General features: G+C 48.8%; 3 protein-coding genes and 1 long non-coding RNA gene across 4 annotated transcripts; 3 read left to right on the top strand and 1 right to left on the bottom strand.

The window, feature by feature from the left end:
- Positions 1 to 453: 453 nt before the first annotated feature.
- LOC120675313 (pentatricopeptide repeat-containing protein At3g09650, chloroplastic) lies at positions 454 to 3,137 on the bottom strand. Its single transcript, XM_039956485.1, has one exon. It carries the CDS (start codon positions 2,961 to 2,963, stop codon positions 765 to 767), a length of 2,199 nt encoding a protein of 732 aa, XP_039812419.1. The 5' UTR covers positions 2,964 to 3,137; the 3' UTR covers positions 454 to 764.
- A 1,676-nt stretch (positions 3,138 to 4,813) lies between these two features.
- Positions 4,814 to 7,278, top strand: LOC120675435. The gene is made up of 9 exons (XR_005675340.1): positions 4,814 to 4,856; positions 4,954 to 5,369; positions 5,457 to 5,567; positions 5,652 to 5,808; positions 6,053 to 6,428; positions 6,512 to 6,573; positions 6,659 to 6,713; positions 6,832 to 6,910; positions 6,995 to 7,278. It is a non-coding gene; the product is annotated as an uncharacterized LOC120675435 (long non-coding RNA).
- Positions 7,279 to 7,528: 250 nt separating this feature from the next.
- On the top strand, positions 7,529 to 10,859 carry LOC120675394 (peptidyl-tRNA hydrolase, mitochondrial-like). Its single transcript, XM_039956605.1, has 8 exons — positions 7,529 to 7,821; positions 8,279 to 8,363; positions 8,872 to 8,939; positions 9,022 to 9,072; positions 9,171 to 9,244; positions 10,168 to 10,226; positions 10,297 to 10,373; positions 10,490 to 10,859. The coding sequence occupies exons 1-8, from the start codon at positions 7,612 to 7,614 to the stop codon at positions 10,604 to 10,606; spliced, it is 741 nt and encodes a 246-aa protein (XP_039812539.1). The 5' UTR covers positions 7,529 to 7,611; the 3' UTR covers positions 10,607 to 10,859.
- A 1,230-nt stretch (positions 10,860 to 12,089) lies between these two features.
- LOC120675325 (threonine synthase, chloroplastic-like) lies at positions 12,090 to 14,286 on the top strand. The gene is made up of 2 exons (XM_039956510.1): positions 12,090 to 14,014; positions 14,103 to 14,286. Exons 1-2 carry the CDS (start codon positions 12,433 to 12,435, stop codon positions 14,192 to 14,194), a joined length of 1,674 nt encoding a protein of 557 aa, XP_039812444.1. The 5' UTR covers positions 12,090 to 12,432; the 3' UTR covers positions 14,195 to 14,286.
- Positions 14,287 to 26,825: the final 12,539 nt, after the last annotated feature.

Genomic DNA, 26,825 nt, shown 5'->3' with positions numbered 1-26,825 from the left:
GCGCTGAATGTAAACCTACTTCACCAGGAGAAGCAAATACTGATGGTTGAATGGAGATCGAAACAATAAATGCATTAGTTGTAGAGGAAACTCCGTCGGTACAAGTGGGTTGTGAGCAAACATAGTTCTGCTACACGCACCTGTGTGTCGTGGAAAGACGATGTGTTTTGTCAGTAGAGCCAAATAGGGAAGACAAAATCACGCTGTTCGGCAGGCTGGAGCTGGAGTTGTGTGAGAGAAAAACACTGTTGCCTGGCTGGTGGCTAGAGGCTAGAGTTGGAGTTGTGTGAGAGGCTGGAGGCTGTCCACCAGCCGAACGGGGTGAATGGTGCGTAACATGAACAGGTTGTCAGCTCTCAGCTGTAGAAAATGTCTGTCGAGTATCTGACTGCATACAGTTAATTGACTTAAAAATTCATTGATAACGATTCAATCCCATACTGGATAGACCACTGACAATACAATCCTTTTGAATTCATAACTCGATTTGCGTAGATCAAAAGATGTTGTTGGTCCCCCCAAGCAAGCACTTGGTAAACCCATCAATAAATAGAATGTCATTTGACTCCTCTGTGCATTAGCAGCTAACTGATGGTCACATACTCGCATTGTACAAGGAAGGGAATATATAAATCACATTTTGTTTCCTACAACAAGAAACATGATGCGTGTGTGTACATATCCTTTTGTGAGTTTGACAAAAAATTTGCCAAAAAGAAGGAACCAAATTTCCCTTCATGCTGACAGCAGGACTGGTAGGTACCTCAGCTTGGGTCATCGCCTTCCAGCAGAGGCTCGATCCGCCACTCGCTGCCGTAGTAGGAGTTGGGCAGGCCGAGCCAGAACTTGAAGGCCTCGGCGGCGCGCTTGCGCTCCCGGCGCCGGTCCTGCCGCGCCTGCGACGCGTGCTTGCTGGTGAACATCCTCGAGTGCATCTCGATGTACATCTTCCTGTACTTGGTCTTGTTGGGCGCGACGCCCTTCTCCTCCATGCACGCCACGATCTCCAGCGCCTTCCTGAAGAAGGCCGCCCTCACGCACACGTCCGCCAGCGCCCCCAGCAGCTCCTCGTCGGCCTCCTCCAGGCACCGCTCCCGCACCTCGTTCCACAGCACCAGCGCCTCCCCCGGCTTGCGCGCCGCCGCGATGCCCTTGGCCAGGCTGCCGTACGTCGCCACGTCCGGCTGCACCCCGCGCTCCTTCATCCTCTCCACCACCTGCTTCGCCGTCTCCACCAGCCCCAGCCGGCAATACCCCTCCACCAGCATGTTCCACGCCGCCCTGTCCACCGCCACCCTCGGGTCCCGCTCCATTTCCTCGAACACCTTGTGCGCCACCTTGGGCTGCCCCGACAGGGCGAACGCCTTCATCAGCGTCGTGTAGCTCACCGTGGACGGCGCGATGCCCCGCGACCGCATCTCGTTGAAGAAGGCTAGCGCGCCCGCGCTGTCGTCCGTGAGCACGCACCCGTCCATGAGGGTGTTGTATGTCACCACGCCGGGCTGGATGCCGGCGTCCGTGACCATCTCCTCAAAGAGCTCCCTGGCCTTGCCGATCTGCAGCTGCTGGCAGTACCCCTTGAGCAGGACGTTGTAGGCGACCCGGTTGGCGGGAACCCCGGCGCCGGCCATCTCGTCCAGCACGGCGCGCGCGCGCGCCATATCGCCAGCGGCGACGAGCGCTGATATCGCCGTCGTGTAGGTCACATGGTCCGGCCGGCTTGCGGGTACCGTCTCCGCCTCTCGCCGCATCGCCCGCAGCACGGCCACGACATCGTCGACGCGGCCGGCGTTCATGTACCCCTTCATGAGCGTGGTGTACACCCTGGCGTTGGGCGGATATGCCTTGGGGAGCAGCGGCAGCTCGTCTGTGCCCTGTCCTGGCTTGGCCCCGGCGACGATGTCGTCAAGCAGGGCAGCACCCTGCTCGACGTCGGGCACATCGTCGCATTCCATGGCGACAGCTCTGAGCAGCAAACATATGTCCTTGCGCTCTTCCCGCATCGCCTGAACGATCCTCTCCGCCGTGGGGATGTCGCAGAAGCCGACGAACGCGGCGACGAGGGAGTGGAAGGTGGTGGCGCAGGGGGCGAGGCCGGAGGAGAGCATGCGCTCCAGCACGCGCGCGACGAGGCCCTTGCGGCCGGCGCGCGCGCACATCTTGATGACGACGTTGTAGGTGAGCGCGTCGGCGGCGGCGCTCCACTCGCTCATTGCGTCGAACAGCTGCCGGAACCGGCGGCAGTCTCCGGCGTCGGCGCAGGCGCTGAGCGCGGCGTTGAATGCGACCGTGTCCGGGAGGCAGTAGGGGGAGATTAGCTCAGGCGGCGCGCGGCGGAGGTGGCGGAGGACGGCGTCGAAGAGGCGGAGCGCCTTGGTGGGCGGCGTGAGGCGGGCGACGGCGGCGGTGTACGCGCGTCGGTCGGGGAGGAAGCCCTGGCGGAGCATGTAGAGCAGGAGGGAGTGCGCGAGGCGGGCGTCGCGGGAGCGGGCGGCGGCCGCGGCCGCCAGGGAGAGGGAGTTGGCGTCGAGGAGGTCGAGGGCGCCGCGGGCGCGGAGGCTCTGGAGGAGGCGGGCGGCGCGGGAGAACGCGTCGGGGCTGCAGGAACTGAAGGAGAGCTGCGCGAGGAGGCGGGAGGCTGTGGCGGGGGAGGAAGGGAGGAGCGAAGGATTGGAGGAGAAGAGGCGGTAGGCGGCGTCGGTGTCCCGGGCGCGGAGGAGCGCCAGGAGGGCGGCGTCGGAGCCACCGTCCTCGTCTGGGTGGTCGCCGTCAGGCGGGTGGGTGAGTGGCGGGGTGGAGCAGGAGGTAGTTGAGGACACGGCGGCTGGAGGATGGAGCCTCTGTCGCTGGTTGCCGGAGGCCGAAGACGAAGGCGAGGAGCATGAGCAAGCGCAGGTGGAGCCCCCGGGGAAGGAGGGATGGGGCTGGAGGAGCTGGAGCGAGTAGCGCGCGCAGCACAGCATCACTGGAGCAGCTAGTGGCACGGCAATGGCCGTAGGGTGGGTTCGATTCGGTCCGCCGGAACGGCCGGAGGAGGATGAAGAAGAAACGGCAGCGGTGGCCGGTGGCGGCAGACGAGTGGAGCGGAGAGGATGAGGATGACGTATTGACGTGGCCTAACTGAAGCGAACAAGCAAAGCATTGGCTCCGGCTCAGCCATATCGACGGAGACGAGTTCGGCTGCAGAAACACATGGGCTTGGTCCATCCACACGGTGGAACTGGCACCATAAGAAGTAAGCTCGGAGGCACTATGATTTCAGAGATAATCGCCATACGACCAATTCTGGGAAGGCTGAAAACTATTCAGATTATTCAAGAGATTTACCAAAAAATGAAGATGAACATCACTCAGCTTCTCAACCCAATCAAACAATTGCCAAAGACAAGTCAGAGCTTTCAGATGTTGCCACTGAGCCGGAGCCAACCTTTGAAGTTGAGGCACCAAGATTGCCAAAGACAAGTTGAGCCCGTCCTCAAGATTGTAGGACGCCATCCAAACCTTCTCTTCTTCCATGATCCGCTACTGATGGAAGTAGGACTCACATCTGTTGATGAAGATGAGCTGATCGGATTTCCCATCGTAGCGGGGAAATCCATCTTCTGGAACCGCGGGGGTCGGTCGCTGTGGTGCTCGCCGGAGCCGTGCTTGTTGCTGGACGACGACGAACGATCGGCCGTGAGGACGGCGATCGCCTGGGCGTTGGAGTCCACGGTGACCTGCAGAAGCTTGACGGCGTTGACGAGGGTCTCCACCGTGGTCTTCAGATCGGCGTTCTCTCCCGAGTTGTCACCCATGGTGACGGCAGGCGATGGTGGCGCGGCGGTGGCTTGTGGTGGCTGTGTAGCGGCGGTGGCTGGTGGTGGGGAGTTGGCGCGGGAAGGCGAGGATCGCCGGGATCGTGATACCAGGTTGTCAAGGGCCTCAAACCCCTGGGTAGCTGGACCTCGGCTACGGAGTTCGTAGCCTCGATCCGTCTTCTCCGGCAAGGTGAAACCCTAGCCGCAGGCTTACATGAGAGAGAGGTAGAGGAAGTTTGGGATAATGTCTTTCTTAATTCTCAAGTGTTTACCGATACAAGAATATATGGCCAAAGGCCCAAACCGCTGTCCACTAATTTAGGATCTCACAAATCAATTAACGATGGATTTCCTAACTAGCCACGCAGAATTGCAGATCCGAAAATCATTGAACTGCAAATCTTGTTTTCTAATCATGCGTGCAGGTTGTTTCACCTAAATCATGCATGCACGTACGTGTATGGAAAAAGCAATATTAGTCTCGTTGGAGTGTAGAAAAATTTTCTAACAGTTAAAAATAACATGTGCACATGTATTTATGTCACACTATAGAAAATAAACGCCTACCTCTAGTACATACATCTCTCTTTTTTTTTTCCAAGTCATTCGTTACAATCATGTCACGTTAGACCAAGTCCTACCACTAGATTATTATGTCATGATACATATGTGCAGCTATCATGCTACATGGTTGTAAAAATATTTTTTCTGATCAGGTTTGTCACGTATACATGTTATTGTCACTAACATGTTTTTTTTTCAAAGTGACCACACACCTCACGTTTGCTTTTGTTCACGTTAAAACAAATATGAGATCTCATCAACTAATGCTTATGACCGCACATCACATGGAAAAAACAGAAATATAAGATCTCAACTAATATGCATGCAAGTTAGTTCTAATTCTCTATTTTCTAATTTAAAATATATAAACTAAATATTAGAACTATTACCTCCTAAGAGGTAATATGGCATTAGATCAACGGTCCACAGTCACTTTGGTGTACCGTAGCAAATCCCTAAATCAATACATTGGGAACCAAGGTACATTCCTAGGTAAGTAAAATGAACAAAAACAGATAATACCAAATTTTATTCTTCCAAATTATGGCTTCATGTTTTTATTTAATAAGACAATGCTCATTCATTGCAGATGTCATGTCATAGGAAAGATTACAGCTGTTTCAAATGCAGCAACAATGGAGACAAGTTCAGGCAGTATTAAGCTGAGAAGGATAATCCATTTGGTGGATCACACATATACTACAACATCTATATTTGCATATTCTCCGCTTCCTCCCATACTTAATTAATGCTTAATCTTTTTTCCTTCAATATAATTACACACAGTGGAAACATGATCGAATTATCATTGTTTGGACCAAGAGCACAGGAATTTGACAGGGACACATTATATGAAGTTGGACAAAACTCTCACGTGATAGCAATATTTGTTGGAACTTCTATGAAGCAGTACAAGGGGTCACCTCCTTTCTTAAGTGGAACAGCTGCATGCAGATGGTATATCAATGAAAATGATGTCACTGAAATCAGAGATTTCTACAAATGGTATGGTATTATGCTAATCACAAAATCTATCATATACACTCTTATATGTTGGAGCTACTAACTGATAACTCTTCAAAATTGCTACAGCTTACCCATCCAAGCACAGCCAGTTAAAAACCTGCATCTCAAAAATCATGAAGAAATCCAGAAACAAAGAGTTTGTTAGAGCTAAGAGAAATCAATCCATTTGATCATGCAGTACACAAAAAAAACTAAGATATTTGGTCAATTTTTACATTACATTTGTTTTCCTATTCTCTTACACAAAAATGTTATTTACAGGCATAAAGTTTGAGTGCACTGCAGTAATAATTCAAGTAGCCCAAAACCAATATTGGTGCTATCCAGCCTGCACAGCTTGTGGCTCAAGATCAATTTTTGATGGAGGAAAATATCATTGTTCCAAGGATGGTTGCATATGCACAACTATTGAGCATAGGTATGTTAAATATTATCCTAGCAACATTGCATAAGTATGTTTGTATAGTAATCAAAATACAATACTTGGCGCTTCTTACATGCTTTAGATACAAATCAAATAAATCCTAGACACCTCCCACGAAGCACCACATGAAAGTCTTATTACAAACTATTTCATTCTACTTTACAGGTACAAAGTTTGATTCGTATCAATCAGTTATATCCTACTAACCTCCCATGAACTATTTTATTCTGCTTTATAGGTACAAAGTTTGTCTTATAGCAAGCGATACAACATGGCAGCTGTGATTCATGCTATTCCAAGATCGAGCAATGCAGCTGATTGGTAAACCTGCAGAAAAGTTGCTCACTACTTATAGGAAAAGCGACACTCCACCAGAAATTTCAGCACTTATTGGTCAGAAATTCACTTTTATTGTTCGAGTACTCCCGGAGAAGAAACTTATTGCTCATGATCCAACATTTGAAGTACTGAATATAAAGAAAACCTTTGGAAAGCAGTTGCATATCCCAAATGTTAAAATAGAGAGACAACCAGCTTCTTCTACCACCTCAACTTCTGAGAAACAAAACCTTCCACCTCTGGTACCTATTTGTCCCAAGCAATGGCAAAACAAGGTCTATTTTCTCATGTCTATTTATATATTTAGCAATTCCATATACCACAGTACTAATACTTCATTTTTTTATCTCTTTGATAGTCATCATCTTCTAGCAGTCAGCAGAATTACAATATTGATGACTGGGAAACTGAACTGACTGGGTACCCTACCAAACTAATATATCGTTCACTAATTTTACCTAATGTTTTAACAAACTCATGAACTAACCCTAAATATTCTCTACAGAATATTACAAGACAAGACCACAAGAAAAGCACTGCATATAAAGAATGAAGAACAGGTACTTCAAATACAGCTCAAGGGTTGCATTCAAATGATTCAAAACTCATGCTCTTCCTCCTGATTTCTATATCTCAACCCTTTCATCTTATTATTTATCATACAATCTTTTCATATAGCTTGAAGACACACGCGAAAAGGATGATCTCAATCAGAAAGCCAAAAGGTCACATACATAGATCAAAGCCGGTTACAGAGGTACTAATTTCTCAAACTTACTACAGTTCATTCGATTCATTTTCATTAACAAAAATTAGTTGTCCATTAATTTGCCTTTTGCAGTTCACAGGATCAGGCGACATCTTTGTCACCCTCTTTTGGATGTGTATCTACATAGACACATCAGCTACAACCTTAGTTTATAAATGCTATGCTATAATGCCAAATCTAGGTGTTTCAGTGAATGCACTGTATTTTGTTCTACGTATAACGCTTAAATGTTTACGAAGGCCAAAAACTAGTCCTCTTTGCAACTATGAAAAACCAAAGATACAGCAAGTCTGTAATATTTTGGTGTATCATATATGCAAGTTATCATAAGAAAAAAATTACGTGCATGCAACGAATCATAACTCCAAATGCTAAACAATTAAGCTTTTTCCTCAGAGCTTCTACATCTTTCTCTCTATTGTAGCCACCATCTTGCACATGTTTCGTTGCATCACAGAAATCATAAAACCAAAAAAGAGGATTCCACCACACTGGCCTACGGGTCGAGGCGCGGCAACGACGCGCCAGTTTTTCTAGTCCTGAAAGCGGTAAAGAAAGCTGGCGCGGCTGGCCCAAACTAAGAAGCCCAATATGACAATCCCGGCCCGTCCCGCCCCCTTCTCAGAGGTTGTCCCGTGTGCTCAGCTCGTAATCTCGTACCAGCTGCGGCGGCGGCGGCGGCGACGGCGATGCGGCTGCTCCCCGGCGCCTCGGCGTCCCGCATCTCCTCCCCACTTCTCTCACTTCCCCGCGCAAGGCCGAGATGCGTGCCCGCCTCCTCCGCCTGCCGGGCCGCCTCCTCATCAGCCGCGGGCGCAGGCGACGGCGGCCCGCGGAAGCCATGGCTCTTCGTCGGGCTGGGGAACCCCGGGAAGGTGTACCAGGGGACTCGCCACAACGTAAGCCTCCTGCCCACCTCTGTTCGCCATGAAAACTACCGTTTTGCACGCTGGGATTGCGGGTTTGTCCTAGTTACCATGGGTCATCGAGTTGGGAATGTTTGAGTTGTACAGCAAGAAAGCAGGATTTAACTTTTTAAGATACATGTATTGACATCTAATAGGTTATAGGAATGTGGAAACATGGTATATGCTGATTTGATTGTCCACTTTGTTTCTTGTTGTATACAGAATGAGATAGAAACACTAAAATGTAGGATTCAGTAGTCAAGTCAGAGATTTTTCTTGCAGGCAGGGCATTTGCTGTTCTACTTGTGTTGTATACCATGGTTTTAGTCTCCGTTTCGTGGAACCAAATTGGAACACATTAATCGAGTCTTCAATAAATGACTTTACTCGTCAAAACTCTAGTGTCCAATCTCTTCATGGAGTTGAGATCATTTCTGATTATTCTCAGGTTGGATTCGAGATTATTGATGTTATAGCAGAAGCTGAGGGTATACCTCTCAGCAGTATGCAGTTCAAGGCAATGGTTGGAAAAGGTAACACTTTGGTATTATTAACACTTAATATACTCTTTTCTTTTTGCATGCTGAAGTATGCGTTGAAGGCTGTGGTGCTAATCTTGATTGAACAATTTCCAGCACTAAGTTTTTGTCATCGTTTTTGCTCACTTCCTTTTGCTACCTAATTTGTTGCAACTTGAAAGAGTCCTCGCAACAATCTGCATATGCTTTCTCAAGTATGTGCCTGTAAAGAAAATTATATGTTTAGGGTACTCCACGGCTGAATATTAAACATAAATATGTCATGGCAATTGTTTGAGGCCTGAGAGGAAGTGTCGAAGGCGTAGATTGTATCGGTGAGATGGTAGCGGAAACTGAACTCTTGACTTGGGTGGTGCCTTGATGCGTCGCGCCCTGGGACGAGGCTTAGATTATATGTGCTCGAAGTGAGCAAGATCAATGACAGAATAGATGTATTATTACTTGTTCGAAAATATTTACATTCCAGAAAGCATTCTTCACAAACTGCTTGTTTGTTACCCAGGTCGTATTGGTGATGCACCTGTCATGCTTGCTAAGCCTCAAACTTTTATGAATGCAAGTGGTGAGTCTGTAAGTATAATGATTCAAAAGAAACTTTGAATTATTATTGTTATCTTTTATACCTTTTTTCTTGACACACTGAGTTATATAGGTGGGGCAGCTGGTTTCATACTTCAAGATACCACTTAGTCAAGTCATTGTGGTAAATGAATTCTTCAGTTGCTGCATTTTATCACAGGTCACTATAATTGCCATTCTCACTTTGTTATTATCTACTTATTGTTCTTTTCTTCTCTGCAGATGTATGATGATCTAGATTTACCCTTTGCAAAATTGCGCTTGCTACCAAAGGGTGGGCATGGAGGGCATAATGGGTACTCCATTTCTTGTTTACTTCTTTTCTGATATCCTTTTTTTAAGAAATGCCTAAGCTCTGTTTCGTTATGGAAAGCAAGAGTGTTCTAGTTTTATAGCTCATTTGGTTCTAGCAGAACAACCCCCATATTCTGGTATTCCTCGGCTTACCAGTCCGGAGAAGTGCTGCATTTTTCAGAGCACACACTTTTAACAGTGCTTGATCAAGGCACCATGCAACTCAAACTATTAAAAAACTCGGCCTGCGCGGGGGGGGGGGGGGGGGGGGGGTTAACCCCGAGCATTGAATAAGAGAAGACCTCTCACGCAGAGCTTCGTTACCTGTGTGAGAGCAGGCCGGGACCTTCCTTTTGTGCTTTGGCGTGGCGGCAGGCGAGGGGATTTTTTTAACCCCAGTCTGAAATTCGGTCCCACCGGGAGTCGAACCCAGGACTTGAGGAGTGCTACTGAGGCCACCTAACCAATCCGGCTAGGCACCCATTCACCAACTCAAACTATTAGATGCTATAAGACTACTCCAGAGACAAATTCTTTTCTTATATCTGCTCCATGTATAGCTCAATTGGTATTTTAGTTTTCACCTGAGAGAAGGGTATTTTGAGCATATGATCTGTGCCGTACTTGTCCAAAATAGCATGTGTATATTGATGTTTAGAATTTGACTATAAGGTGCATAGCTGTTAAAAATGCAGCAGCAAAACTTTGGTAACAACTTCATTTGTAGTTTCATTGCTCCCTCTTATTCTTCAAGTAAATATGCCAACACTGTTGATTTATAATTTCATAGAGGTCCTATATCATTGTGGAATCTTTGACAGAGACTGAATGGCGGCAGTGAGTTTGGAACCTTGCCTTTACTGTTATTGTCTGGAGAAGACTGAAGAGTTTCTTGCTTTATTTACCATTTTCCCACCATTTGCAGGATGAGAAGTATCATCAACCATTTGAAACAAAGCCGCGATTTTCCACGCCTACGAATTGGTATACCACTTGTCAGTCCTTTTCTCTTCTGCTGCACAGTCTGAAATATTCCTGTTATGATATTTTGCAGGCATTGGGCGACCACCTGGGAAGATGGATCCTGCAAATTTTGTTCTCCGGCCTTTTACCAAGAAAGAGCAAGAAGAGGTTTTCACTATGATACGTACCTTAGAGATATTTTGGTTCAACCAATTTAACAACACTTAGATGGGTGTTCTACACGGAGTCAAGGAAACTGTAACAAAAGTGATCTCTTTGTGCAGCTTGATTTCGCGTTCCACAGGGGCTTGGAGGCGGTGCGAATAATGGTGCTTGAAGGATTCAACAAGAGCGCAACTCACGTGAACACTGCCCAGTCATCTGAAATGTTGAATAGATGATAGAATCATAGACTACTGAATTCAGTTTTATTCGTGTGCCAAATAGATTTAATTGGGGTATGAACTGCAGTAAGGCACACTGCAGTTGGCTTCACCTGGTGTATCATTTTGCATGGTGGCCATATTGCCTGCAAGAAAATTCTGACAGCTGAAGTGCTCGTTGGAGCATACTGTATGATATGAGCAATCTATGTACTGTGAATCCATGATCACCTATATATTATACATGCTTGTTGATTTCATATTTTTTAAAGAAATTTGTACCACTCTTCGAAAATCAGACACTCTGTTTAGTGCCTGAGTTTCGGCTTCTACGATCTACGTACTCTTGTTCCATCAATATTGCTTCCACGTTGTCTACTCTCTGAGTTCAGCGATATTGCGACTTCCATGATTCCATCATGCATTCCTGCTCTTGCTGGCTGCTGGGTTGGGTGTTTAGTTGGTGAAAAATTTTGGGGAAATTTTTTTGCGAAGAGAATCTTACCATTTAGGAGTGGTAAATGTAGACTAATTATACACTAATTACAGATCTCGCCTAGAATTCGCGAGACGAATCTAATGAGGGTAATTAATCCATACTTAACATATAGTTAATATAGCATCACTGTTGTAAATCATGGATTAAGTAGACTCATTAAATTTGTCTCGCAATTTACAAACAATCTGTATAATAAGTTATTTTTTATCTAAATTTAATATTTTATACATGTAAATTTTTTTTAACGTGATTGGCGAAAATTTTTGAATGGGGAACTAAATACACCGACGTTTCCGTACACACAATTGGTGGCAGCCTTCAGCACGGGATATTTCCATCCAGACAGAGGCTTTGTTTAGATCTTAAAATTTTACACCAAAAAACAACACATCAAATGTTTGGACACATACACGTGGTACTAAATAAAATCTATTTGCAAAACTTTTTGCACGGATGGGTCGTAAATCGCGAGATGAATCTAATGAGCCTACTTAATCTATGATTTGCAACAATGATGCTACAGTAGCCATCCGCTAATTATGAATTAATCATAGATTAATTATACTTATTAGATTCGTCTCGCGATTTACAATCCATCCATATAAAATGTTTTGTAACTAGACTTTATTTAGTGCTCCTAAATAACAAGATTCTGTTCCAAAAAATTTAAGCCAAAAAACTAAACAAACCCAGAGAAAGCCCCTATCAGAATATGCTCCATCACATCCTCTGACGCGACCATCTGTGGTGGTAATGGCCCTGGGACCCTCGATGCTTCAGCGAGCACGTACTAATTCCCATCCTGAATCCATCGGCAGCGCTCGTCCTCTCGCTCTTGACTCTCCACGTTTTTCAGAAGAAGATATGCCATGCTCACGCGAAAACAACGTCTGAAAATCGGCATTTTGGGTGTGTGTGGTTGGGATGCTACATTGCTACGGCCTTTGAGCAATTGAAGTGCTGAGCTCCAGCGCTCAACGAGTCATTCAGCTAGAGCTAGTGCCTAGAGAGGCCAGGAGGATCAACGTTACACGACGTGCGTTCAGCTCCGGATGCTGCTGGTTGCCAAGAGATTTGTCATACCATACCAACTGCCAACGAACCAGTGAAACGTGAAAGGAGAAAAAAAAAAATGGTCAGGCAAAGCGGCAAAGGCGATAGGCAGCTGACCATCTACTAGCCCCACCTGTCAGCCACCTCGGCAACTTGCCGCCAATTAACGTCCGGCGATTCGACCTCCTAAGCCTAAACCCTCCGCCACGTCACCCGAGCCCTCCCCTAATCGTCCCCCCATCTCCCGGTCCCATCTTCGCCGCCGCGCCGCCCAGCCCCGCCGCACCGCGCCATGCCGACCTCCGCCGCCGCCGCCTCCTCCCTCTCCCTCCTCTTCTTGCACCCCCACTCCCGCCACTCGTCCGCCCACAGGAGGCCCGTCCGCGGCGGCCCCCACCTCCGCCTCCCTGCCCGCGCCAGCCGCGCGCGCTGCGCCTCCTCCGACGCGCCCGCCACGGCCACCAAGCACCGCCGCCCCGCGGAGGAGAACATCCGCGAGGAGGCCGCGCGGCTCCGGGGCCCCGTGCAGGGCTTCTCGGCCTGGTACGAGCCCTTCCCCCCGGCGCCCGGCGGCGACCCCAACGAGCGCTACTCGCTCGACGAGGTCGTCTACCGCTCCAGCTCGGGGGGGCTCCTCGACGTGCGCCACGACATGGAGGCGCTGGCCCGCTACCCGGGCTCCTACTGGCGGGACCTCTTCGACTCCCGCGTCGGCCGCACCGCCTGGCCCTACGGCTCCGGGGTCTGGTCCAAGAAGGAGTTCGTGCTCCCGGAGATCGACTCCGACCACATCGTCTCCCTCTTCGAGGGCAACTCCAACCTCTTCTGGGCCGAGCGCCTCGGCCGCGAGCACCTCGGCGGGATGAACGACCTCTGGGTCAAGCACTGCGGCATCTCCCACACGGGCTCCTTCAAGGACCTCGGCATGACCGTGCTCGTCAGCCAGGTCAACCGCCTCCGCCGCGCCCCGCTCTCGCGCCCCATCGCCGGTGTCGGCTGCGCATCCACGGGAGACACCTCCGCCGCCCTCTCGGCGTACTGCGCCGCCGCGGGGATCCCCGCCATCGTGTTCCTGCCAGCAGACCGCATCTCGCTGCAGCAGCTCATCCAGCCGATCGCCAACGGCGCCACCGTACTCTCTCTTGACACTGATTTTGATGGCTGCATGCGACTCATCCGGGAGGTGACTGCAGAGCTGCCAATCTACCTTGCCAATTCGCTCAACTCCCTTCGCCTTGAGGGACAGAAGACAGCGGCCATTGAGATATTGCAGCAGTTCAATTGGCAGGTTCCAGATTGGGTCATTGTTCCAGGAGGCAATCTTGGGAACATCTACGCCTTCTACAAGGGATTCGAGATGTGCCGTGTTCTTGGGCTTGTTGATCGTGTGCCACGGCTTGTCTGTGCACAGGCTGCAAATGCAAATCCACTGTATCGTTACTACAAGTCAGGGTGGACTGAGTTCCAGCCACAAGTTGCTGAAACTACATTTGCATCTGCCATACAGATTGGTGATCCTGTATCTGTTGACCGTGCTGTGGTTGCACTAAAGGCAACTGACGGTATTGTGGAGGAAGCTACAGAAGAGGAGCTTATGGATGCAATGGCACTTGCTGACCGCACTGGGATGTTTGCTTGTCCACATACAGGGGTTGCACTTGCTGCTCTGTTTAAGCTCCGGGACCAGCGTATAATTGGGCCTAATGACCGCACGGTGGTTGTTAGCACAGCTCATGGGCTGAAGTTCACGCAGTCAAAGATCGATTACCATGACAAAAAAATCCAGGGCATGTTGTGCCAGTATGCTAATCCGCCGATCAATGTGAAGGCTGACTTCGCTTCTGTGATGGATGTTCTCCAGAAAAATCTCAATGGTAAGATATAAGCCTCTATGTTTTATTAACCCTCAAAACAGCTTTTTGTTTATCAGCGCCAGGAATTCTATTCCTGCATCTTTTTCAGTTACGGTTGGTGAACATGATATGTTGCAAAGGTCCATCATATCTTGTAGTGCTAGGTCTGGAGGCTCTTTGGTTATAGGTCAAAGTGGATAGAGCTATTCCTTGTACTTTTATCTGTATCATGTAATATGAATAATAAATTATGTGTCTAAGTGTTTGAATGAATAAATGTTTCGAATGGCCAATGTTGGATTGTGCTTTTTTTCCCAACTTCTAGCGTACATTTCACTGAATGTAGGCGACTCATATTGCCAAATTTTGAACATATTGATGGAATTCAATGTAGAATTATTTTCCTTTTTTGTTGCGCTTTCAGCAGTTACAATACAATTAGGGTCTAAATCAATTGTAGCAGTTCACCTTGCTCAGTAACATACCTGACACTAGAATAGTTTGGACTGTTAGTTCTACATGCTATTCCAATTTCCAAGACCATATCGGCATATCCAAATACCAAAAATCCTGGTGTGTGTGACGATTTTTGCCCGCTTTGTGGAACATTGTTGTAGAAGTCTATTCTGTAGTGATATGCATTCAGTCGATGGCATCGGACTGGACTGCACGTTAGATTTGTTATTTATCCAGTAGCAGTAGCCGAGTTGGCCTTGGAGTGATTATTATGTATAGGGTGTTGAGAAAGCTGAAGCTTCTTCTTTTGACTTGGTTTCACACATGACACATCGCTTCCCGAAGCACTGGGCATAAGCCAAAAATACCACCACTCTGCATTACCCTTAAGGTTTCTTTCTTTTCTGATTGTTGCTGTAATCTCTCTGCCTCTCTGGCATGATTCAGTTTTTGCCTTCTTGCTGGACCCGTGGTTAAGATGGATCCACTTTCTGTAACACCTTGAAGCTATAGTAATCCAAATGGCGAGATTTCAGCACGCCAAATCTTTCTATTTCACAGAGGGAGCATAAATCTGTAAACACAGCCTTGCAGTTGCATAATCTCAGATGTCATGTTGCAGGGCAACACAAATCAATGGTGTCCAGCGCCATGATTTGATTTACCCTGCAACATATGACATCTGAGATAACCCAGTGTCCCAGTGGCAGGTGCATAGAAGACATAGGTTGCTCTCCTGGGCAAGTGCGTTCTGAAAGATTGTTTTGGGATTGCCGACTAGCCACGAGTGGCAGCGACAATGGTGCTCTCTGCTCCGCCATTCACTCGTACAGTCGTACTCCTAGTGATTAGTTATGGGCTTATGGCCGAGGCATGGTCTGGTACTCCGGTGCCATTAGCCATAGGTTGATACCGTATATGATTAAATTTATATCCGCTCGTGCTGGTTGGTTGAAAGAGTTTCTCCACAATGATGCAGAAGCTTGGCGAGCGCGATATATATAAACTTTGGGTTGGGGCCCTGTTTAGGTGCGTGAAGTTTGTAACGAGCAGGCCCACGGAGAACTACTTGTTGGGCTGCAGCCCAATGTGTCCTAGTCTAGAGCGTCCGGTGAGGCTGTGATCTGTCCAAGAAACTCCCACACTCAGAATGGATCCGCTGCACGAGATTGAGATGCTGTTTCTTTTTAGCTTCCAGATTGCGGATTGCGATTGTTACATGAGTAAAGTTAATCACCGGTTCCTAAACTTGTGTCGCTGTGTCATCCCAGTTCCTAAATTCACAAATTGACCGTTCAGGTCCTCAAACTTATCTATCTGTGTCGTCTTGGTCCATAAACTTGTTCTACTGTGTCTTCCCGGTCCCTAAACTAGAAAATCAAATATTTAGATCATCAAATTTGTTCAATCATGTCATTCAGGTCCCTAAACTTTATTTTGAGACTATATGGGTCAAACAAGGCGATCTAAAATCTATATATCAAAAATTAATTCATAACTTTTTCATATGAACATGAATCAAGATAAACTTTATATCAAAATAGTAGCCCTAGCGTAATCTACAATTTTGTAGTTTAAAATATTTTTTAATTAAAACTGTTTAAGGTCTCAAAATATTATTGTAAGTTTATAGATTTTGAAATTTAAAAGTTAAAAATAAATTTTGGGACTCTAAACAATTTTAATTTAAAAATTTTTCAACTGCAAAGTTGTAGATCGCGTCGAGAGATACAATTTTGATATAAAGTTTGTCTTCATTCGAGTCCATATGAAAAAGTTATAAATTATTTTTTGATATAGAGGTTTTAGATCGTCCGGTTTTGACTTAGATGAGACTCAAAATTAAATTTAAGGACTAGGATGACACGACTGGACAAGTTTGAGATCTAAACAGATGGTTTATAAGTCTAGGGACCAGAATGACACAATCAAACAAGTTTGGAGAACTAAACGATCGATTTACGAGTTTAGGAACCGGAATGACACAGTCGAACAAGTTTAGGGACTGGTTACGCACTTACTCTTGTTACAATATGCGAGCTAGGGAAAAAGCTGTTGGATAGTTACAACAGGGACCTGTTTGCGGTCTGCAAACAGTTATCTCGTGCCCATGATGATCCCATTGTCTTTCATCAATCACGAGAACTAAATCAGTATCTAGTGTTTTTTGAACGAAAGCAATACGTCCAACAGAGATCGATGGAGTCAGAGCAGTTTTGCTGTTGCAGCAGCTGCTTTCCGTCGCCATTATTTCTTCGCTGGACTATGCGATTCTGGGCTTCATTAACTGAATAAAACTGGGGTGCTACTCTGTTAATTGGGTTTGGCAGTTATCAAAAGAAGATTTTCATTTTTGGACGTTGGCCGTGGTTTTGATCGACCCTTTTATCCCCTTCTGTAGGGCCTGGTAGATATATAGAGCCCAATTAATGGCGAGGACGACACCTGTTAATTGGGCTGACACGGAGAAGCCTGATGGGCCATGAAAGAACTAATTTTGATTTGCAGGTAAACCCGTCTGTCTTTAGCTAATCCCGAACGGCCCACCCGAAAATGTGTCTTTTTTTTATGGTTGAAAATGTGTGTCAACGTAGCTAGCGACGATGCTCTTAAGGTGGAGTAGATTTATCTCAACTTCTCAAGAAAAAAAAGGTGGAGTAGAGATGATATCTACTGACACGTCATGAGTCGGAGTTCGGAGGGGAAGAGCTTATCAGGAAGGAACCGAGAAAGTGACAGGACTGCAGGTCCCCCTATGGCATCTTTCTTCAAACTGGATGGACACTGGGTACGTGCAGTGCAACTGCAAGTAGAAAAATCCCGAAAGATATCTACCACTACCAGAACTTGGCCTGCGCACCTTTACTTCACGCTACTACAGTACCTCGTCGTTAGCTTGGACGACGCGACAGCGACCTGAGCGACGGGAGCCTGCTGAACCGAGACTCCCTTTTTCCTAAAACCTCTTGACCAACGATTGGATTAGCAACAAGGCAGCAACTAACAGATACCAAAAGCTGTTCTTAGCAACGCTAGCTGAACGTACGCTCTCCACTTGTTCCACCACACTGAGGCCACAGCTAGCTAGGTGAGCGTCACGGGTCGCCGCAACTTCGCTTTCACGTACGCTCGCGACCGATCGATGTGCCTCCATGCACGCACGCATGCTTGCTTTGCCGCTAAGCAACGCAGCTCAGCAGCGAAGTGCGTCACTCCCGATCGATCGTTCTTCGATCTCCTGCTGTGTTCGAACCACAGTGACCAGACGTACCGCGCGCGACTGTGATGTGCTGCAGGTGCGCGCGAGTCAAGTCAGTAACGTGCAGAATTTTGAATGAAGGAGCGGCATGCCGCGTTGCTGCGGCCACTAGCCCGGTTCGTTCCACCGCGAAGCCCTGGGCTCGTGCTGGCCTACAGTGCAGCGGCGACTGAGCTTGGTCACAAAGTGCGTGCCCAGAGTCGCCCTCCTCCACGTGGGTTGCAGCCTTGTTCGGAGGAGACGGTAACTACGCCGGACGGATTGAAGAGGTCGATGCGTTTAATCCCCCTCCCGGGCGATCCAGCAAAGCAGGCGCGCGTGTAATTTGAAATTGTGAATTGCTTGGGCAGGTGAACGAGCTTCTTCGCCCACACCTCGACGCGCATGGAGATCAGCCGGCTTGCAGGTACATACGAATACGATGACGTAGCGTCGTAGCGGTACTGTACCCTGTTCTGTTCTGGCAAAGCAAAACTTCTCACTACTCCATGGTAGCCTACTATTTCTATTGTCTACGTACAGGATCCGCGCGCCCAGCCTAGCTACTAGCTAGTCCGGTCAGGTGCAGCGAATACTCCAGGGAGGCAGGTACGGTCAGTTTGGGGCTTGCCGGCTTGGGCAGCGCTATTTGCATTTTTTTTCGCTGGTCAATGAAAGCTGCGGAAATTGCACGCCGTGGCAAAAATGCCGGCGCCAGGACAACACCAGCAGTGGCAAGGAGTATTCCCTAGTCGGAGTTTTGGACAGAGCAGCAGCACCGGCAGTGGGATGATGAACGGGAGCTGTAGGCTGCGTGTAGTTTGTGAAAAAGTTTGCACAGTGACTGTCGCAGATTCGCAGCTTCCTGGAAGTATACTATGGTGGTGTAGTGAACTAGGGTAGGGGTAGAGTACTACAGTGCAACTTGGCTGGCTGGCAGAATCCGCTCCCGCCAGTCGCCGCTCGGTCATGGCATTGGCAGTACAGCAGTAGCACTACAGTTCTGCACCGCCATGGGACGCCCTCCAACAACCCACTCACACGGGAATATGTTATGAGAGCACCGATAATAAGTCTGGGCATCGGCAGGGCGCGGAGACAGAGGGGCCACTGGAATTTAAATTTTGATTAAATTTGTATGATTGGCCCCTTCTAATAATGAAAAATTAACTTCCTGGCTCCGCCCCTGGGCATCAGTACGCTCAGTATCCTAATACCGATTCATCTTATGCAATTGTTGGCTCGTTTCCGAAATATATGTAACGATTTCTGAGTTTGTCCTAGGTCAGACCGCTAAAAATTTGACCAAATTTATATTTTGCAGTAAATCTAACAATGTTCATTTCATATCGTGGTATTATTGTTTGTGTCTGTATCTATAAACTGTGTTGGAACTGCTGCAGTTTGGATTGGTTTTCGAAAACGAAGAGAGAAAAAAAAGCCCAATGTTGAACGCCTAACAGCAACAGATCGAGTTTCAGGCCTGTTTGGCACAACTTCATAGGCCATAAAGCACCCGGTGAAGCTGTGTCCAGCTTTTATCGGGGTGGCGAAGCCAGAAAATCATAGCTTCACCTACCCGCAGACCCATATTTCGTCAAATAATTTTGAAAATCGTTTTAACTTCATCACCGTTACACGAGAAGGTGAGGCTACGCCAAACACGACCTCACTGTGGTCCGTAGTAGCACCAGGCATGTGTGGCCACGTCGTAGCACGTCAGATAATGACGCGTACGTGCACAGGAATAAACGCCATGCATGACGCCATCATGCCACTCCTCGATCACCTCGCGCGACCACCAGTTTGTTGGCTGCTGGTTGGTTCACTTCCTTCCACTCGTTTTCCACTGTGCAAGCCCCGCTGGCCACCTCGATCCGTGCGCGAGAGACTCTGTTTAGTTCCCACCCCGTAAACAAAAAAAGACGTAAACGCATTAAAGTAAAAAGGAATTTTGTTAATTTAAAGTACTAAATGAAGTTTATTTATAAAAATTTTTATATGGTTGGGCTGTAAATCGCGAGACGAATCTAATGAGCCTACTTAATTCATGATTTGCAATAGTGATGCTACAATAACCATTCGCTAATTATTGCTTAATCATGGATTAATTAGCATCATTAGATTCGTCTCGCGATTTACAACCCATCTGTGCAAAAAGTTTTATAAATAGACTTCATTTACTACTTCAAATTAGTAAGATTGCCATACAATTTTTTTTTGCGTTTACAGGTAAAACGAACTAAAGAGGCCCACTCACTCGCTGTTGCTCTTCCATTGGGCGTCCCGCGTGATGTACGGTACGCAAGTCAGCAAGTGTGCGCTGTGGACTTGTGGAGCGTGGACTGTGGTGTGCTGTGTATGTACGAGAGCGGAGAGCCATTCGCCACCGACGGCGAGCTGTGCGATCCCTATTGCTCCGTACTCAGTCGATAAATTTAATTTAATTTTTATCGGTGCTTAGTGAATCTATAAGTTTTTAGCATGTTTAGAAAAATGTGAAACTACAATTAGATTCTAAAGTGCTTTGACAATTAATTGACATGTAGTACGTGTTCTGCAGCTACTCATGTGCTCGTGAGAAAATAACGGTCAATCAATAGTTTTGAAGACTTGGCTAATATAAATCTGACCTAAAGAAAAGTGTAGAATAAACCAGAAATAATACATGTTGGACGGATGAGGGAGTGCAGCATGTTGCACGTTAGCCTAATCTTCCGATCTACAACTATCTCAGCACAATCTGTTAACATCGTCATTATATTCTACGGGGCCCGAGCGACCGCACGACACAGGAATATCTTATATTTCCCCGGCGGCGACACGTTGCACACACGTACCGTACCGGTCCATTCAGAATTGAAAACAGGCCGGACGCATGCAAGAGCCTGAACTTAAAGCACGCAGCAGGTGCTAGCTTAGTGGCCGCTGATGATACCAACAAAATGCACAAGACCTGCTACTCGTCCGAGCGCTTTCAGATCAGATCCGCCGACGGAGCGGCCGCGGCCGTGTGCAGAGAACACAATCTTCACATGGGGCGGGCAAAAGGAAGGGGAAGAAATAATGGCGCGAGAGGATCGGATGCCACCTCCGGCCAACCCCGTTGGTCGGATCGGAGCTCGAAACAGCGTCGCCTTAAACAACCGGACCGCGCCAATCATCTTCAATTCGCGCCTAGTGATAGCATCATCTGCCGACAATGACGGCGACGCAAAAGCCTCTCTCTCCAGTTCTGCTAGCGCTTTTGCGGCCTCTCGATCATCAGTTACGTACGCTTAATTAGCTTTGGCGATTGTCTATAACCACCGCCAGGTCATCAGTCGATCGGATAAACCCTAAGATATTTTAGCCGCGAAGCTCGAGGACCACACCTGGAATCTGACCTAATCACCTAGTAGACGAGAGGTGGTTAGTGATCAACTGAAGCCAGAGCGCCCGCGCATGTAACGTGTAACTAACCGGCTTACGCTGCTGTGACATGGACGGGTAGCCAGATATATAAAATAAAAGTTACATAATTAAAAGGTAAAACTACGTTCACTTTTTAATTTCTGGGCGATATGGAGGAGCACATGGCGCGCGGCGCTACGAGTGCAGACGAGACGATGAGCTGCTATACCTCTTTTTGTTTTTCAAAAAAAAAAACTATACCTGGTTCCTGCATCTTTGTGTCGGTAGCTATCCATCCATCCGTGACATACATATCGTTGGAGGTGCAGTGTCGTCAGGTGAGTGCCCACATAAAATAACTTAACTACGCGGCGTGTTCGGGCCCATCCGTGGTCCGCCCATCCATCGAGCTGGAGCCCGGAGCAATAATCACGCGCGGGCGATGATGAGGCGGTGACTGGTGAGAATGTGAGGTGATGGCGGAGAACAGGAGAGCCCGGATCCGCGGTAAAGATGGCAACCGGTAGAAAATATCCGCAAATCCGTGGATACCCAATCTGTTTTGCGCGGATTCGGGTCTGAGTTTGTACCCGCGGGCGTGGACGCGGGTTCGACTTTAAACCCGACGGGTATTTTATATTATAAGAGATTTAAAAATTCAATATACGAACCCGCAAATCCGAAACCCGCTGACATGTGGACCCCATACCCTTGTATATTTATCAGATCTTTAGGGTTTCTTCATTCCCCCGGACTCCCCGTCCCAGCCGCCACCCTCCCGAGCCCCAGCCCCAACCCAGCGTTGCGCCGCCCCCAGCGTCGCGAGTCCGCGACGCCCCCCGTCGCGGAGCACCCCCTCCGAGTGCCCAACCCAGCGCCGCGCCACCCCCTCCGAGCGCCGCCAGGGCCGTCCGCTCCCCAGCCCCCTCCTCGACTCCACCGCCGCGAGGGATTCGCCGCCCTGGACGGTACCGCCACCGGGGGGGCTCGCTGCCCCTGGACGGCCGCCGCCGCGAGGGGGCTCGCCGCCCCCTGGACTGGTGCCGCCGGGGGGGGAGCGGGGAGGGGCTCGCCGCCCCTGTACCGGCCGCCGCGACGAGGGGACTCGCCGCCCCTGGGGGCCTGGACTGGCTACCGCCGCCGGGAGGGGACTCGCCGCCCCTGGAGTTCGCGGGAACACGGGCGTATCCACGGATAGCGGATATCCGCGAATAGCGGATACGGGCGTGGTTCTCTACCCGTAGCGGGTAGCGGGTGCGGGTGCGGGCGTTGATTTTAGCTCGCGGGTACAGGTATCTGAAGGGTATATCCGCACGGATTTTACCCGTTGCCATCTATAATCCGCGGGTTGGTTTTAAGCAAATGAGCATCAGCAGCAGCAGGCACAAGGATCTCGTGGAGATACGGGGCATGGGCGGCGCGGCGGGGATAAGGATCGGCGGATGGGTTGGTTGGCTACGGGCGGATGGGTAGCCCCGTACTGGTAGGTACCTGATGCCGCTAGCTAGGGGGCATCAGAAAATGTGGCAACTGGCCACTGCGGCACTGCCCACTGGTGTTGAGTAGCAGGCTGACTACTCTGGCTGGCTCGCTCGCTGGGTGATGCACGAACCTACGGACGAACACATTGCGGCGGCCGCCGGCAAGTTGGCGCACGTGAAGGCTGGTCCCGGGCCGAGCGTGCGATCTATTCCTTTAATTTTGTTCCCAGCTTTATTAGCTTAAACGTCACGATCCATATGTGTTTCTCTGCGAGTGTTTTGCTGTTCTTTTTAGGGACGATCTCTCCTCCTTTTTTTGCTTTACGGCTCTCCGTGCCCCTTGTTCGCGTCAATGAATTCGGCCGATGAGGTCGTCAGGGCACTAGCTGGCTAGCGGGTGATGACCGAACACGGGGCGCCGCGGATGTACTTGTGCCGCTGCACGGCTCCAAACAGACGGCACCAAAGTTGATCGCTTCGCCTGATTCCTCCAAACCAGCATCAGCAGAAAAGCTAAAAACAAGAGTATTAATTATTTGGACCTGCTGACCTGCAAGTTTCACCGGCGGAGTAAAAAGAAAGATTACTTTTTTGGGTAACTCGAACTCTCGAAGGGTATGCAAAGCTCCGAGTAAAAAGATAGCACTACTTGGATCAGCAGGTGTATCTGAACGAAGGGCGTGCAAAGCCCCCCGAGTATAAAGATACTCTCTCCGTTCCAAATTATAGATCGTTTTGGCAAATTTAGATGCATAATTTTTTCTATGTATCTAAATAAACACTATATCTAGATACATAACAAAAATTATGTATCTAGATTTGCCAAAAACGACCTATAATTTGGAACGGATGGAGTATCACTTCCGGCGTATCTGTAATAATCTAAACCAACAGTGCGTTCCAAAAAAGAAAAAAAATCTGAATGAAGAGGCGCGTGTTTTGAATAAGCACAATAGTGAAGGCAGATTAGCACAGGATTTTGTCGCGGCCTGGCACCGTCGCTTTCCCTGAACGGAACGAATCCTGATTCCTGAATCCATCAGCAGCAGGGCGGCAGGGTGGTGGTGGGAGGAAGCTGATGACAGGCCAGCAGCGATCCCTTTCGCTCCCGTCCAAATCTTGCAACTGGACCTGCACATACACAGCCCCAAGTTTCATGCACTCCCTCCGGCCGGCGGCCGCATCATTCCATTTCCACCTCAGAGCTCCGGCGATCTCCCTCTCTCCCCCCATAACCGGTGGTGGCCAATTCTGCTGGGCACAGATTCTCAACAGCGCAGATGTTTTCACGTGAGCTTTCAGATAAGGAAGGAAAGAGATGCCGCCCATTGTCTTTTCTGCTCAGGCGATTCATTGTGTACTCGTATTCTGCAGGCTCGCCTATCTGAAAAACTACTAGTAAACAGAAAAACAAGAGGCTCCGTTCAACGAATGGTTGTGCTGTAATGATGCGACTGAGAGCACGAGAGACCGAGAAACAGGTAACCACCACCGGCCCAGCTGGGACAGACAGCAGCTTGGTCCTTGTGACCCCCCCCCCCCCCCCCCCCCCCCGGGTCCGAGATAAACAAGTGGCCGTGGAACGGACATATATAAGGGCATGTACAACCAGCAGGTCGTCTCTAGGGCCTCGAATTTATCAAATATAAAGACAGCTCATACAACCCATAGAGAAAGTGTCCGTCTCTAAATTATTTAATACTTTGCATGTGGCTAAGATCAACTACAAATATATTTTTGTATACCATTGTGTGGCACACTCATTTTTATAAACAATGTGTGATTGCTTAAAAATAGGAACTTTGGAGTTGAGATACACCACTCCTTTGCATTTGTAATCGATTTCCAGAATTGTGTCCTCACATCATCACCACCTCACCCCCTACATCGAGATTAACATCACCAGTTAACCAGTCACAAAGAGGCAACAGAAGTTTGGTCCTGCACTTCTGAAAACATACATACTGCAATCCAGCACTTCTGAACTCTAACACATCAGGTTCAGTGATGCTCTACAATGACAACTAAGCTTCAGAAATGTAAGTAGGATAAGTTGATATAAAATAGAATTGCATGTGTGGTTTGATTATGCATGATAATGGAAATTTTAAGTATTAGATTTCAACAACATTAGATTTTACTTTGTCATAGTAAATTTAGTAAAGTGTAGGAATCTGAGCAGACATGAATCTATATTCTAATATCAATTATGCAAAATTGCTCTCATACTACCATGGCATGCACCTCTGCTCCTCTCAATCGCACAACTGCTGAGTTGGGGCAAATGCCGCAGGATGAGCCAATCGAAGGTGACACAGACGCGAATAATGATTGGGAAGACGGATGCCGTTGGTGGATCTCTGCACACCAGTGGATTGCACATATGCCGTTGGTGGATCTCTGCGCACCAGCAGATCTCCACTCCCTCTTCCTCCTCGACGCCGGTGACTCCTCCTCCCTCCTCCGAGATCCGGTGCCGGCGCATCTGGCTGCTCCACCTCGCCGGGCTCTCCGTGGCTGGGGTGAAGACCGAGCGGAGGTCAAGAGGAGGATGCGCGAGGGGCGCTGCAGCTCAAGCTCATCGCGATGGCGTCCGTGTCGAGCTCGTCGCCGGGGATGTCTTTTTTCGGAAGGCCTGCTCTGTCGACGCCGCCACCACCGCGATCAGGGCGGAGAAGGGGAGGGGAGGCGGCGGAGATGGCCGTAGGCAAGCTCGCCGGCGCTGTGGTGGCCCGCGGCGGCCACCGCGCGAGGTCTGACCTCATCCTTCCCCGGCGGCCACGACGCAAGATCCGGTGCCCCGTGGCATCCTCCTCCCTGCTGGCTTCGCAGATATGGCGCGAGGAGAAACTCCCGCGCGCACGGCCGACCTAGGAATTGTGGAGAGCGAGGGCGCGCGGGATCCGAGCTGCTCGTCGATTGGGGAAGACAAGCCGTACAACGGGCCGCTGGCCGTCTCCTCCGCCTGGGAGAACGGGACAGAGGCGTCGCCTCGCGAGGCGACGAGATGGCCGTCTGCGGGGCAAGCTGGGGGTGATTTGCAAAACTTCCATCACGGAGACGGGGCAAGAGACGGCGTTGTACGTGCTTGTCTTCTCGACCTTATCGCCAACACAGTCGGCGCAAACCAACAGCTAGACAAATCGCAGATAGAAGAGTATCACATTCACATCTCTCTCTCTCTGCATTATTAGGAAAGACAAAATAAATGGTTGGATAGATGGGCACAGGAGGAGATAGAAACAGGGGGGGAGAGAGAGAGAGCGGCAAGCCGCAAAGCCAAAGGCTAGTAGGCATGGCCAATGGCAATGTCAGCGGTCAGCACCCGTCCAACAGCTGCAAATTGTTCCAAGAGGGGGTGCACCTGGGCAGGGGTCCACACTTCTTGTGAATGCCACGCTCCTCCCTCATCCACCTGCCCCCTCATCCGGGCCCACCCTCAACCTCAAGCCCCATACCGGGGCCGATCTGCCGTGGATGGCCTCATGGCCTTTTCCCATCCTTTCCCTGCACCATGCATGGTGCTGACGCGCCGGGTCAGGTGTGAAACATGGATTGGAAGCTAAGCTGCCTACCTGCGAATCCTCTCACTAGAGAGAAAAAAAAAACTAGTCTTTTGTTTCCCATCCCACTCCCACCGATAAACAATGGGGTAAGATATTTCCTTTCCTGTGTGTGATGTGTTTCAGGCATTTTTCTAGAAGCACTGGTGTGTTAGTCATCTATTCCTGGCAACATGTGGAGTGGCCGGATCTGCAATGATTCGGATAGAGATGACTTGGAGTAGAGGCCAGGGAAAGACCTGGTGAAGGGCTCCGAATCTACGACCGCTAGGAATAGTCCGTGATAGGCGTACGTGCAAATGGTCCTCATCCCCGCCCGCCAAAGTTGACACTGTTCACTCGGACATCTGGCTTATTTGATTATTCAAAAAATAAGAAGGTAAATACACTGAGAAAAGTTTGTTTTTGGAGTTGCAAGCTCCAATGTGGCCATGTGTAGGACCGAGAAAGGCGACCAGAGGGGGGTGAATGTGAGCCGATAAAAAATTATCGCAATTGGAAGCTCGGCTTAAGATCCCAAGTACACACCTAACCCTAGAATCCTAGGTGAAGTACGGAGTAGCTATGGATAAGCTACACCAACACAAAACAGCCCTCGGAACAAGCGAGAACAATCGCGGAAGCAAGCACGAAAAACAGCACAAGAAACAGCACGGTATAACTCACCGGTTGATCCGACGTATATGAGTCTGAGTACGTCG

Source organism: Panicum virgatum, chromosome 5N (assembly GCF_016808335.1).
Source record: "Panicum virgatum strain AP13 chromosome 5N, P.virgatum_v5, whole genome shotgun sequence".
In the NCBI taxonomy this organism is placed as follows: domain Eukaryota; kingdom Viridiplantae; phylum Streptophyta; class Magnoliopsida; order Poales; family Poaceae; genus Panicum; species Panicum virgatum.
This window is presented reverse-complemented; position numbering and strand designations above follow the sequence as displayed.